The 12918-nt window shown below is 54.7% G+C and overlaps 3 protein-coding genes across 3 annotated transcripts; 2 read left to right on the forward strand and 1 right to left on the reverse strand.

The window, feature by feature from the left end:
* The first annotated feature begins 2039 nt into the window (after positions 1-2039).
* Positions 2040-4658, forward strand: BDP81DRAFT_2545 (uncharacterized protein). The gene is made up of 4 exons (XM_060582877.1): positions 2040-2297; positions 2383-2440; positions 2570-3276; positions 3408-4658. Exons 1-4 carry the CDS (start codon positions 2139-2141, stop codon positions 4344-4346), a joined length of 1863 nt encoding a protein of 620 aa, XP_060451370.1. The 5' UTR covers positions 2040-2138; the 3' UTR covers positions 4347-4658.
* Positions 4659-5832: 1174 nt separating this feature from the next.
* BDP81DRAFT_444087 (WD domain-containing protein) lies at positions 5833-7417 on the reverse strand (the record flags this gene model as incomplete). Its single annotated transcript, XM_060591784.1, has 6 exons — positions 5833-6007; positions 6061-6546; positions 6603-7118; positions 7169-7220; positions 7277-7330; positions 7384-7417. 6 exons carry the CDS (start codon positions 7415-7417, stop codon positions 5833-5835), a joined length of 1317 nt encoding a protein of 438 aa, XP_060451371.1.
* A 1012-nt stretch (positions 7418-8429) lies between these two features.
* Positions 8430-12807, forward strand: BDP81DRAFT_388267 (XRN 5'-3; the record flags this gene model as incomplete). Its single annotated transcript, XM_060587081.1, has 4 exons — positions 8430-8434; positions 8491-8584; positions 8645-10238; positions 10289-12807. The coding sequence occupies 4 exons, from the start codon at positions 8430-8432 to the stop codon at positions 12805-12807; spliced, it is 4212 nt and encodes a 1403-aa protein (XP_060451372.1).
* Positions 12808-12918: the final 111 nt, after the last annotated feature.

Here is a 12918-nt window from a genome sequence, read left to right on the forward strand (position 1 = left end):
CCCTGGAGGCCCATGTCCCCGGGAATTGAAGTCTGCCGCCTGCGGCCTGCGTGTGTTTTGTCCCGACGAAGTCCAACAAATGTGAGGCGAGCGGTATGACGGGTGGATTTTGGATGCACATTCCGTTCTTTAGCACAGATGGAATTTCGTTCGCGACCCCATTTTCCCACGTTGGGTTAAGCGACTAATAGACGGCAAGAGCTCCTTGGCACGCTGATGTGGCCCTTCCTGTGGTGTTGCTCGCTGGGCACGAAGTACTCCGTTGACTCTGCTTGGGTTCCCTCCGCCGTGGTTCATTGAGCGCACATGGCAGCCCAGGCAGGAAGGACAGATGCAACGAGCACGGCCCCAGTCTCCGGCACAGCACTGACGCCGCTCCCAAGTGTGACAGGGGAAGGTACCTAAGGCAGAGAGGCTCCAGCAGACGTGCTTCGGCACCTCGGATCTGTTGGTTTTCCAAAGAGACATTCCATTGAGTTAGGGGACTTGAGAAGTTGGGGCGGGTTTATGCAGTTGACGAAGCTCGTGGGGTCCTAGACCGAGACCATTAGCTCGCAGAAAGCAGAGGCAGGCCGCAAGGCAGGTTTATGAGACGAGACATCGCGGGGAATTCGATCTAGCACGGATTGTCATGTGCAGCCGTCTTCCCGGAGGTACCTCATCTACCTTATCTTGTGCAAGTCATGGTCGTGGGAGCCGTCTCTGCAGTGTACAGACGCAGTTAAGAGAAAGCACATGGCTTTGGGCTGCCGGCCTTGTGCGTTAGCCCTCATGGTTGTCTACTGCTCCAAACCCGAGTCTCGTTTGCTCAACTCAAGCCCATGAAGGCAAAGTCGAGGTTGGCCCTCGAGGAGAGGCATGGACATTGATGGAGGAGCAAACAGATGTGAGGGATGTCAGGCTGCCTGGGGAGGACTCATAGCTAGTTAGCTTGAGTGCTTTACTAGCATGCCCAATGGCTGCGTGTGATTCGATACTGTTCAACCTTCAACTTCTTGACCACTTCATGGTGATAGACTGCTGTTGCTAAATCACTTCGCATTGCTGCCGCAACCTAAGCTCAAGGTGCCTTACCTCCACGTCGCCTTACCGTGTTACCAGGGGTGCCTCCACCAGTCGTATCAAAATTGCAAGCCCGGCGACTTGTGTATGTCATGTACCTGACCGAACCAAGCTTCCCCCCGTTGCCGTACGGTGCTGGGTGCTGGCTGGGTGCTGTTGCTGCAGCTGCACATGGACCAATTGCGCCGACCAAACACGCCCTCGATTGTTGGACAGCATCTTGATTTTGTTCCTGCCGGTCGTCGTCTCTTGTCGCTCGTTCGTGTTCCCATGTACTTTGGTTGAAATGCAAGGTAAAGAAGGTAAGGCAGGTAAGGAAGGCCAATTGTGGGAGGTCCTTCCCAGGCAAAAAAGGCATGGTCAGCGGTACCTGCCTCACTAGGTATCTACTGTGTAAGGTATACTTGGTCTACCCAGTGGATGCACAGGTAGAGGTAGTCCACCTCACGTACCGTCGTAAACACCGGGCTTTTTTGCAATCCTCTTTTTTTTGGGAGTCGTTCCCCAGGAGCAAAAGAGACAGTGGAGGAGGTACTTTCCGTCGCACTGCACGCACCATGCAAAACTAGGTACCCTACCTGACGGAGCATTTTCCCAAGTCCCACGCCAACACCAATTTTCTTCTCCTGCGTCTGCGGTCGACTTCCCTCCTACCTTTCCATCACCTTTCCCTCTTTTCGGTTCCTTCCTCCTTGCCCCTACCGAAACCTCCCACCTCCTCCTCTCCTTCCCCGAGCTGCGAGGACAAAAGGTATTTCGACACGAGGACCGGTCAGTTTCCTCCTCGTCTCCTTTTCTCCCCTTGCCTGCTTGTTGCCGCAACTTCCGCTTCGGTCTCTTTTGCTGTGCACTTTACTTTGCTCGGCACCTCTCCTGAAGCTTGAACCGGGAACCACTCCCGTCCCCTCCCCGATCATCCGTCGTTTGTTCGAGTCAACCCAAAACCACAGCTATTCACCTGCTGTGTCGAAACAACTGTTTGAAGCGTCGGCTTGCTTTCTCAACGGCATCGCCATAGCCATTATCCTTACTGTGCAGCCTTTCGTCATCGGCCACGTTGTCGCCTTCCTGCCAAAATGTCTGGTTCCCAAGCTGGTAACCAGCTCAACATCGATCGCTATGTTGTGATCCACGTCGCAACCACCTGCGATGAGCATGGAGTTTACGTCACCAAGGACTCGGCCGAGGTTATTGAGCTCGGTTGGATTCTTCTCGACGCCAAGTCTCTGGAGGAGGTGAGTTGGCATCATCCATCCCCAGCTTTTTTGCGGGCTATCCCTCTTTGCTTCTCAATCCAGAGCTGACCGAGCTTGTCTCTAGATCACCCGCGAGAGCGTTCTTGTCAAACCCATCAACACTCCGATCACACCCCTGTGCAGTAAGTAGTCACACCAGGCTTGAGACCTCAATTCCCTTCCCGTCACGCCAAATGACGCCTGTTTAAGGCGCGGGCAACGACTCCGTGAAAAAATTCCTAGCTGACCTCGGCATTTTTCTCTTCCTCTAGCGAGCTTGACGACCCTGACCTGGGAACATGTCCGTAACGCTGGCACCTTCCGCGATGCCATTAACCGATTCGACACGTTTGCCAACGAACACTTGACCTCGCAAAACCTCGATTTCGTCTTCGTTACCCTCGATGCCTGGGACCTTCGCGTCCAGTTGCCCCGAGAGGCCCGCGACAAGGCTGTCGTTCTGCCGCCGTACCTTCAGCACTCCCGCACTTTCGATTTGCGAACCGAATACCAGCGATGGCAGCAGCACCACCCCGAATCGTTGCCTTTTGGGCCCTCAATGCTGTCCAATATCTGTGCCGCCTTGGAGGTGGAGCCGGTCCAGTCCAGTGCTCCAATCAAGCACAACCTGCCTTTCCACCTTCAGGCGCTGGCTCCTGCGTCCCCTCGCCGCGCCATGGAGGAGGCCGTCACTCTCGCCCGCGTTCTGCGAGGCCTTATCCGCAAGTCGCAGCCTTCCCATGAGCACCCCGACGTCTTGACGAGACCAATGGACGCCCGCGCCGATGTGCGAGCTTTCTTGTCGGAGCGCAGCAAGGTCCTCCACATGTCTGGCCTGCCCCATGACACCACTCAATCCGAGCTCGAGAGCTGGTTCACTCAGTTTGGCGGTCGTCCTATTGCGTTCTGGACCCTCCGTACCCCTGAGCAGCACAAGCCCACGGGCAGCGGTTTCGCCGTGTTCTCTTCCCACGAGGAGGTGAGTCAACCATTTCTTTTACGTGCCTTACACTCAGTCTATCAAGTCTGTCAAAAGACTACTCGGGGCGGGTTCAATTGGATACTGTAACCCGGAGTGGCATTTTCAAAGCCTCCTACTGACGTCCTTAGGCCGCTGAGAGTCTGTGCATGAACGGTCGTGCCCTTAATGAGAAGGCGATCGAAGTGTCTCCGTCTTCCAGCCGCGTTCTGGACCGCGCCGCTGAGATCCTCACCCCCTTCCCGCCCAGCAAGAACCGCCCTCGCCCTGGCGACTGGACTTGCCCTTCATGTGGCTTCTCGAACTTCCAGCGGCGAACTGCCTGTTTCCGCTGCTCATTCCCGGCTGTGAGTGCCGGACCTACCGGTGACATGGGATACGGCTACGGCTACGGACCACCGGCCATGATGCCTCCCCCTCAGCACCACCACGGACACATGGGTCACGGTGGCGGTCGCATGGGTGGCAGCGGCGTTGTGCCGTTCCGCGCTGGAGATTGGAAGTGTGGCAATGAGGTCTGCGGTTACCACAACTTTGCTAAGAACGTATGCTGTCTGCGATGCGGCGCCAGCCGTGCTGGTGCCGCCGTCGTCGCTGACTCTGGTGGCTACCCTTCCCCCATGGACCCTCCCTCCAACTACAGCATGAGCCAGGGTTCCATGAGCGGCACCCCCGGGCCTGGTCCTTTTGCCTCGGCCGGCGGTAACTTTGCCTCTCAGGGCGGCGGTTACGGCGGACAGCAGCACTTCGGTGGCCCGCCCAGCACTTACGCCCTTCCCTCGGGCATTGGTGGCGGAGCTGCTCCTTACCCCTCCTCCCTCAACACGCACGGTTTCGGACCGGCCCCTGGATCCCACTCCGCCGGCCCCTTTGACAGCCGCGCGGCTGAGGCTGCCTTCCAGTCGGCCTCCAACGGTCCCGCATCCGCCGGCCCTTCGAACAACTTTTACTCGCAAAACGAAAACGATCCCTTTGCGTTCCTTTCCAGCGGCATTGGCGGTCTGTCCGTCAGCGGCGGCGATGCCCGCCAGAACGGAGGAGCTGCGCCCCCGAGCAAGTCTCCTGCTTAAATAACCACCTGGCTACAAACATGGGAATCTAGGCGAGCTATATCAGCTACCTTGGATCGTTTTCGAGGGCCTAGTTATTTCTGTGGAACGAGCTTCGGAAACAAGACGAACATAGAGCATTGACCATTGGCAAATACCTTCAGGACTTACGCTTGCTTTCATCGGAAGGGGGTGTCTAGGTTTTGGAAGATCACTTGGAAGGAGGTTGGCTGTCGGTATACCAAGGGATGCGGGTAAAAAAGTTTGCAAGGCTGGAAAGACAAAAAGAGTGTTACACTACCGGAACGGACGGACACCACTGTTGGAATTGCTTTCTCCCTGACAAGCGTCAGTATAAAAGGGCTGGCTAGTTAGGGATTGTTGATTACGGCCGACCTTGCCTTTGGTTGGACGTTGCGGTTGCGGTACGGTCGGATTTTGGGCGGTCCAAAGGGGAGTGCATAGCGAAGGGAGTGTAACGGGTATACCTGGCCTTCATTGTGTGTGAGACGTGTTGATTTTTCAATATTTCTAGTTCTTTTTCCCCACTCTCAAGTCATCATCGTGTATGGTTTTTTCTTCTCTTCCACTCTCGACATTTTTTCTCCGGTTTTGTCTCATTTGCGTTTTCCTCCTCAACATCATCATAAAAAACCTCTCCCACCATTTCCAGCTTGGCTTGGCATGTACAACCCACCCACCACCCCTTTTCCACCTCTCTCTTTCTCTCTCGACACTAAAAACACATAGGGTTTTTTCCTATACGGCGGAAATGGGCGGCAGCGTTGTGGGAGTCGGGGAGTGAAACAGGGGTCCAGGGCAGGCTGGCTGGCTTTGGCTTTGAATAATCTTTGCTCATCTTTCGAAAAAAATGCGAATTTCTGTGTTGTCATGTTTTGTCGTTATTGCTCTTGCGGCAAAAGCATAAATGGCAGTTTGCTGTCTATCCTTGAAAGATGGAAGAGAGAAAAGTATACTGACGTCGCTGTTTACTGCCTGTGTTTTGTCCATGCTGTCTTGACGTGTTCTTCGTTTCTTGGTAAGAAGGGTAGAAAGGAGAAGAAAAGCTCAGCATGGCGTTCCGGCGCCTCTCCAGCTCGGATTCGAATTGCCATAATCGCTCATCATTAAACTATTTCTGCTCTTGCCATTCATTCGGTCCTGTGAACAAAGCCTAGACATGAATGTGCTGCAAATCGGACACTCTTGCGAGTAAAACTTGGCTCTCGTAGGCGTCCCCGTGAACCCCTCGAAAGCCAGAAACTACACATCACCCACGTACGAAAGCACAGTCGGAATCAGTTGAAACGTTAAAAGGATAGCATGTTGGGAATCCGAAGTTATCTCCACAAATGACCATAGACGCCAAAAAGACAAAACCGAAATGGTAAAAGTGCCATCCTCCGAGTCAGTCGCCGCCGTTTTAGTCCCCCCCGTCCACCCTAGCCAGCTCTAGTAAAGGCGAGTAACAGTGCTACTTGTAAGTATTCTTGAGACTCCACCTTGCCTATCGGTCAATCTCGTCAAGCGGCAAGTCGCCGTCGTCTCTGCCGACAATGGAGTCGGCGACCTTCCAGATCTGAAGCAGGTTGTCCTCGGCGGCGCTGCAAACGAGCCAGGGTTCGTTGGGGTTCCAGCTGAAGTCTGCCAGGTGGTTGGTGTGTCCGCCATGCATGAAGAGACTGTACTAGCGTGTAAGCGACTTGGAGATTCTTTGAGTGAAAGTGAGACTTACAGTTCCGGGGGCCCGTCCTCCTGGTCGTCGGGCATCTGCTCCTCCCCGACGCGGGAGAGGTCCCAGAAGATGACTCTTCTATCGTAGGAGCCACTGCCGAGAATACCAGCCTCCTGAGGGTGCCATGAGAGAGAAGTAACTGCGTCATTGTGCCCCTCGAGCGTGTGAACCTTCTCCTTGACATTGCGAAGATCCCAGATACCCAGGGTCTTGTCGGCTGATGCCGTAGCGACGAGCACTTCGGACGTGGGGTTGAACGCCAGGGCGTTGATGGCATCCAGGTGACCGCGCTTGGCGGTAACTGCAGCGCGGCTTGCATCGGCTTGTCGCACGTCAATGATTTGCATGGTCAGGTCGTCTGAGACCGTTCCAATGAAGCTTTTGGCGATGGGGTGGTATTGAACATCGTTCACAATTTGAGTGTGATGTGTGTACTTGCGATGGGGCTTCAGAATGTTGCTACCGCTTTGGAGGTTCTTGAGGTCCCTGTTGCACAATTGATTAGATTGATGATTACTTGAGGGGGTTGCGACGATACGAACCAAAGGCAGACTGTTGTATCTTCACTACCAGACGCAAGGCAGCCTTCCTCATGGGGGTTCCAGGCCAGACCGAATCCTTCCTGCTTATGGCCGATAAGTTCGACCTGAGCGTTGACCTTGCCGGTAGGCTGGAGGCTGTGCTTTGTGCGATCGAAGACGAGGACCTTGCCGTCGACGCACAGCGTTGCAATAATGTCAGGGTTCTGAGGCTGGTAGCGCGCCTTGTTGATTTCACCGGGGTGGTCAATCTTCTGCACGATGTTAAACTCGACGGCGGTCGACTGCCCATTTGACGACTTGGCGTGTCCTCCAATCTCACCAGTCTCCTCGTTGTAGTCTTCGGGGTTCGGGGCCACGGATTTGGGGATCTTGACTTCGGCGATCTGGACGTGGTTCGGGAGGCCTTCGGAAGTGTGTGTTCCGAGGAGCAGTCTGTGGATTCGGTAGTTCTTGTCTTCGGGCTCCTTGACGTCGGGGAACCATTGAGTGGTGAGTGTAGGCCATTCGAGAGCCGTGCTATCACATGTTGAGTATCCAAAAAGTTGCGACATAGAAGCTTGCCATACCTGAGAATCATGTCGTAGAGAAAGGGGCTGTTCTTCTTCCACGTCTTGTACTCTAAAGCCTGTTCAGCCAAGTCCCACATGGAAGCTCAGAGTCTCCTGTGAACCTACCTTCGTTGATGAGACGCTGCTCCTGGTCCTCATCCTCTTCTTGGATCATGTCGACTAGCAGAGAGGTCAGCCTGTGATGCGAATTGGAGCTCGTCTATGAAGCTTACCGTCGACATCGTCAACAACTCGTGCGGGCGCCATTGTGTGTAGTCGCGAAACTGATTCAAGAATCCTCTACTATGAGATCGCAAAACGCTGGTCGGTGCGCTTGTTGGATGTGTTCGGCTTCGCAGCGCAAGGGTCGGAAAGTTCTTCTTGCTGGCGCAAACGATGGTCGGGTGGAGGTTGACGCGAGGTGGAGGTTCTGAAAGACGACGCGCAGCAGCGCGTAGATTGAAATTTGGCTGCATAGGCACCTTAGCCCGAGCAAGCAAGGGCCAGGAAGGCTGGGAGACGCCTGCCACGCCAGGACGAAACGGGCATGAGCGCAATCGAAGATACTCCCCCACATTTCGCGGTGGAAGCACCAGCCTCAGCTCCCCGGCCGAAGCGGGGCAATAGCTGTGGCGCAGTCCTAAGGTAACCATCCTTCTTACCTTAGGCCAGAACATGCCCCAAAGTTCCAGCGCCTGTGGAAGGCGAAGAGTCATACCGTCAGGGCCAAAGACACTGATGAGCCTCTGTAGCCACTAGCGCCACTGGATTCTCCCACCTAGCCCCGCCACCGGGCGCCCAACAGCTGGAGACGGAAGTTCCTGCCCTGCATCATCCAATATCGATTGCGCCCATATCAGCCAGCATCCAGTGTCAGGTCCATCTGTTCAGCTTCATCTGCGCAACCCAAAGATTCCACGTTCACGACCTCTCAACCCTCCCCCCTCACACAGCTCGACAGACCGAGTTCCCTGTTCACCTGGCAGAATCGCAGACAAGTTTGGCTACTTGATTAGCCGACTGTTGAATATTCTTTCACTTGTTCATTTCTTCGTTTCTTTTTCCACGTCGCAACCAGCTTGCGACAGGCTCACCTGGACCTCCTGTGTCAGGACCTCCTTCGTGTTTAGAGAGGAGCGGATACAAAACCCCAACGGACCCTTTGCACCGCATTGAGGCGGATCGATACAGGCACTTAATCGTCTGTTGAATTCATTGCTTCGCTACAGAACTTCATCAATACTTGCGCTTAGCTTAAGCGCGCCACCATCACCACATCATGGGGTTTGTCAAGCTTCCAATGCCACCCTTTCACATTTTGCTAACCCCGTCGCCCGCAGTGTTCCCAAATTCTTCAGATGGCTCTCGGAGCGTTATCCAGCCATCTCTCAGCTCATTGCTGAGAACCGCATTCCCGAGTTCGACTGTCTCTATGTTCGCCCCCCTCGACATCGCATCACTTCTTGGAATACAGTGGCTAATTATTTGGGGTAGCTCGACATGAACGGTATTATCCACAATTGCACGCACAAGGATTCGGGCGAAGATACGACGTTCCGTCTTACCGAGGAGGAGATGTTTATACGCATCTTCAATTACATTGAGCACTTGTTCGGGAAGATCAAGCCGAAGCAGCTCTTCTTCATGGCCATCGACGGTGTTGCACCGAGAGCCAAGATGAATCAGCAGCGTGCTAGACGTTTCCGAACCGCCCTCGACAACGAAAAAGCCCGTGACAAGGCGATTGCTGAAGGTGTCGAGATGCCCAAGGAGCCTCCTTTCGACAGTAACTGTATCACGCCTGGTACAGAGTTCATGGCCAAGTTAACGCAGCAGCTCAAGTACTTCGTCAACAAGAAGGTTTCCGAGGATGCCGACTGGCAGGGCTGTGAGATTGTCCTGTCTGGTCACGAGACCCCTGGTGAAGGCGAGCACAAGATCATGGAGTACATCAGAAACGCCAAGGCGCAACCTGATTATGATCCCAACGTCCGCCACTGCTTGTACGGTCTCGATGCTGATCTCATCATGCTGGGTCTTCTCAGCCACGACCCTCACTTCTGTCTTCTCCGTGAGGAAGTCACCTTTGGCCGCGCGAGTAAGGCCAAGAGCAAGGAGTTGGAGCATCAGAACTTCTACCTCTTGCATCTTTGCATAGTTCGCGAATATCTAGAATTGGAGTTCCAAGAGCTCAAGGAGCCTGGTCGGCTGAGCTTCCCCTTCGATTTGGAGCGAGTCATCGATGACTTCATCCTCATGGCTTTCTTTGTTGGAAACGATTTCCTTCCTAACCTCCCCCGCCTTCACATCAACGAAGGTGCTCTGGCGGCCATGTTCCGCATCTACAAGTCTGTGCTTCCGCAGGGCCAAGGCTACATCAACGAGGGTGGTGTCATCAAGCTTGACCGTCTTCAGATTCTGTTGAATGAGCTTGCTAAGGATGAGACCAACCAGTTCGAAGATGATGTCAGCGATGAGAAATGGTATCAGTCCAAGAAGCTTGCTGAAACCAACGGTGGCGACAGCCGCAAGCCCAAGGGCAAGGGGCTCGTTTTGACCTCTTCCCAGAGAGATCTGTGGAAGCAGCAAATCAGGCCCTATGTCAATAAGCCTTCGGCCGAACCCTTGGATCTTGGAACTGGTCTGAACGCCGCCGATCGCAAGTTTGTTCAAGATCTTGCAGACTCCCTCCACATCGAGTGGAACACCAAGGAGGACGACGAAGGCCATCGCCATCTCCTCTTGTCATTCCCTGCGGGTGCGGAGAACATCAACGACGAGGAAGAGGAGGGCACTCTTGCACTCTACCGAGTCATGCGCAACTACGACAAGGCCACTGTTGTCGATGTCACTGGCGAAGATGCTCAGAAGCAGTACAAGGAACTTTATGAGCAGAAGTACCAGGGTTGGAAGACCAAGTACTACCTGCAGAAGTTCCCCGAATGGGAGCCTGAGAAGTACGAAACCGAGCTCACGAAGCTTTGTGAGAACTATGTCCAAGGTCTTCAATGGGTCTTGTACTACTACTACCAGGGAATCGCCTCGTGGCCCTGGTACTACCAGTACCATTACTCTCCCTTGACCTCAGGTACGTCAACTCTTGCCCTCAACATGGAAATATGCTAATCATCACCACAGATGTCGTCAAGGGTCTCGGAGCGGACCTCAACTTCAAGTTGGGCCAGCCTTTCAGGCCATTCGAACAGCTCATGGGTGTCTTGCCCGACCGAAGCAAGTCTATCGTTCCAGACATATACTGGGATCTCATGACCAACCCAAACTCGCCCATCTACGACTTCTACCCCAGAGATTTTGAGCTTGACATGAACGGAAAGCGCATGGAGTGGGAGGCTGTTGTCAAGATCCCCTTCATCGACGAAAAACGCTTGCTCAGTGCTATGGAGCCCAAGAACAAGCTTCTCAGCAAGGATCAGAACGAGAGAAACGGCTTTGGCGTCGCTCTCAAGTTCACCTACAACCCCGATGTCGCCATTACCTACCCCTCATCTCTGGTTGGCGTTTTCCCCGACATCACTCCTTGCCACTGTGTCGAAAACATTTTCGAGCTCCCCAACACCGAGGGCCTCAACTTCCGCAATGGCCTTGTCGATGGTGCCAAAATCAACATTGAGGCACTGGCAGGATTCCCGACGCTGCATACACTGCCTTACACGGCATCGCTGATTGAGGGCTTTGGTGTCAACGTTTTCCAGGCGGACAGCAAGAACCCCAGTCAGATCGTTACCCTGACCGAGTCCGAGATTAGGACGAGAGCCCAGGTAGCCGCTGGAAAATTGGGCAAGCAATGCTTTGTTGGATACCCGTTCTTGCAGGAGGCAAAGATTGTCAAGGTCACCGACGAGCTCTTCGACTACGAGCTCGACCAAAATGGCGAGGTCGTCCAGAAGCACCTTGGCCCTAAAGAAATGCACTTCTTCGCCAAGGAGTCCCGCTACATTGAGGAGTGGCACTCCAAGCGTCTGGGCATCGTCATCGGCGATGTTGAGTCTTTGGTGCATGTCCATATGCTCAAGGGACTGATCAAGACCGAGGAGGGTGCCTTGATCAAGGAATACGACTTGAACCCCAGCATGAGAAGCGTCTATGCTTCTCAGACTATTGTTGACGAAGTCGTCAACGAGGACCAGCGCTTTATTGAGAAGGGTGCCGTCCCTATTGAGGAGGAGTACCCCGTCGGTACCCAGGCTTTCTTCTTGGGCGAGTACAACTATGGCCGGGCTCTCGAGGTCACCGGCCACGCCAACAACAAGGCCAACATCCGAGTCCTCGTTCTGAAGAACAAGGAACCCGAGTTTGCTAAACCCATCATCCAAGAAATGAAGCGCCAGAACCGATACACTCCGTCATACGCCGTCGCAAAGATGCTCGGCCTCCACCCCTTGATTCTGAGCAAGATTCTGTCTTCCTACCAAGTCAACACCGTTGGTGGTCTTCGCGTCAACCTCGGTCTCAACCTGAAGTTTGATGCGAAGAAGCAGAAGGTGCTTGGCTACTCTCAGAAGTCAGACTCTGGCTGGGAGTTTAGCAACGCCGCTATCGAACTTTTGGCCAGATATATTGCTGCCTTCCCGGATTTCTTCGCCGCCATCCAGCAGAACCCTCAGGCTAGCGATGTGAGCGATACCGACCTCTGGAAGGACCCTAAGGTGGGATCTCAGCGAGTGAAGGAAATCGGAGCCTGGCTCAAGGAGGCGCAGACCCGCAACTTCGAGAGAGTACCCTTGGAGGCCGAGCAGCTCGACTCGGTTGTGGTCATGAAGCTTGCTGAGGCCGGTGCGCAGGCCTTCACTCAGTCCCACGAGGTTGAGGTCAAGAACATGAAGGGTGTTCCTCGCTCAGCTATTATGAAGCCCAGCGATGCTGAGCTGTTCTTGAGCGGCCAGAAGTTCGCCCTCGGCGATCGTGTCAGCTTCCTTTCTTCTTCTGGCAAGGTGCCTCTTGGCAGCCGAGGAACTGTCGTCGGCCTCAGCCGCACTGCCAACAACCTTCTCTTGGATGTTGTCTGGGACTTGACCTTCATGAGTGGCACGACTCTGGGCGAAAGAGCCCCGCCTTTCCGCGGTATGACAGTCGCTTCCTCCTCGGTGCTCAACACCACCTTTAAGCAGGTTGTCTCCGGCTCCAAGGCTGGAATGCAGCGCAAGCCTGCTCCGGCCCCCGCGTCGCTTACGACTGCGGTCACGGGTGTTCCTCAGTACCGGGATGCGCCTGCTCCCGACCGTGGCGCTTGGCGCGGTGGTGCCAACGGTGGCCAGGGTCAGTCTAGCCGCGGCCGTGGTCGTGGAGGCGGTCCCAACTTGCTCCACAGCACCCTTGTCTACAGACCCCATCACAACGGTCAAAACGGCGGAGAGGAGAACCACGAAGCCAACGGTCAAGGCCAGCGTGGCGGAGGCTTCCGAGGCAGAGGACGCGGCCGTGGTGGACCAATCCAGAACCCTGGCTACTCTGGTCTTCACGAACAGCCGGCTCAGCAGCCTATGTACGGCAACGTGCCGCCCCCAGCCAACCTCGAGGCTCGTGGCAGAGGTCGAGGACGTGGTGGACGCGGAGGACGGGGCCGAGGAGGAACTCGTGGCCGCGGTGCTGCGAACGGGGCAACCAATGGAGCGACTCCCGACGCCGCCCAATCCTAAGGATACATTGTGCATTTCCATTTCTACGGTCTCTTTTGGTTCAGCAGATACCCCTTGATGAAGCGACTTGGTTTCTGATAGATGGCAATGGTTTCCAAAAGTTTGTGGAGC

The sequence above is a fragment of the Colletotrichum phormii genome (assembly GCF_030913505.1).
Source record: "Colletotrichum phormii strain CBS 102054 chromosome Unknown BDP81scaffold_1, whole genome shotgun sequence".
Lineage (NCBI taxonomy): Eukaryota > Fungi > Ascomycota > Sordariomycetes > Glomerellales > Glomerellaceae > Colletotrichum > Colletotrichum phormii.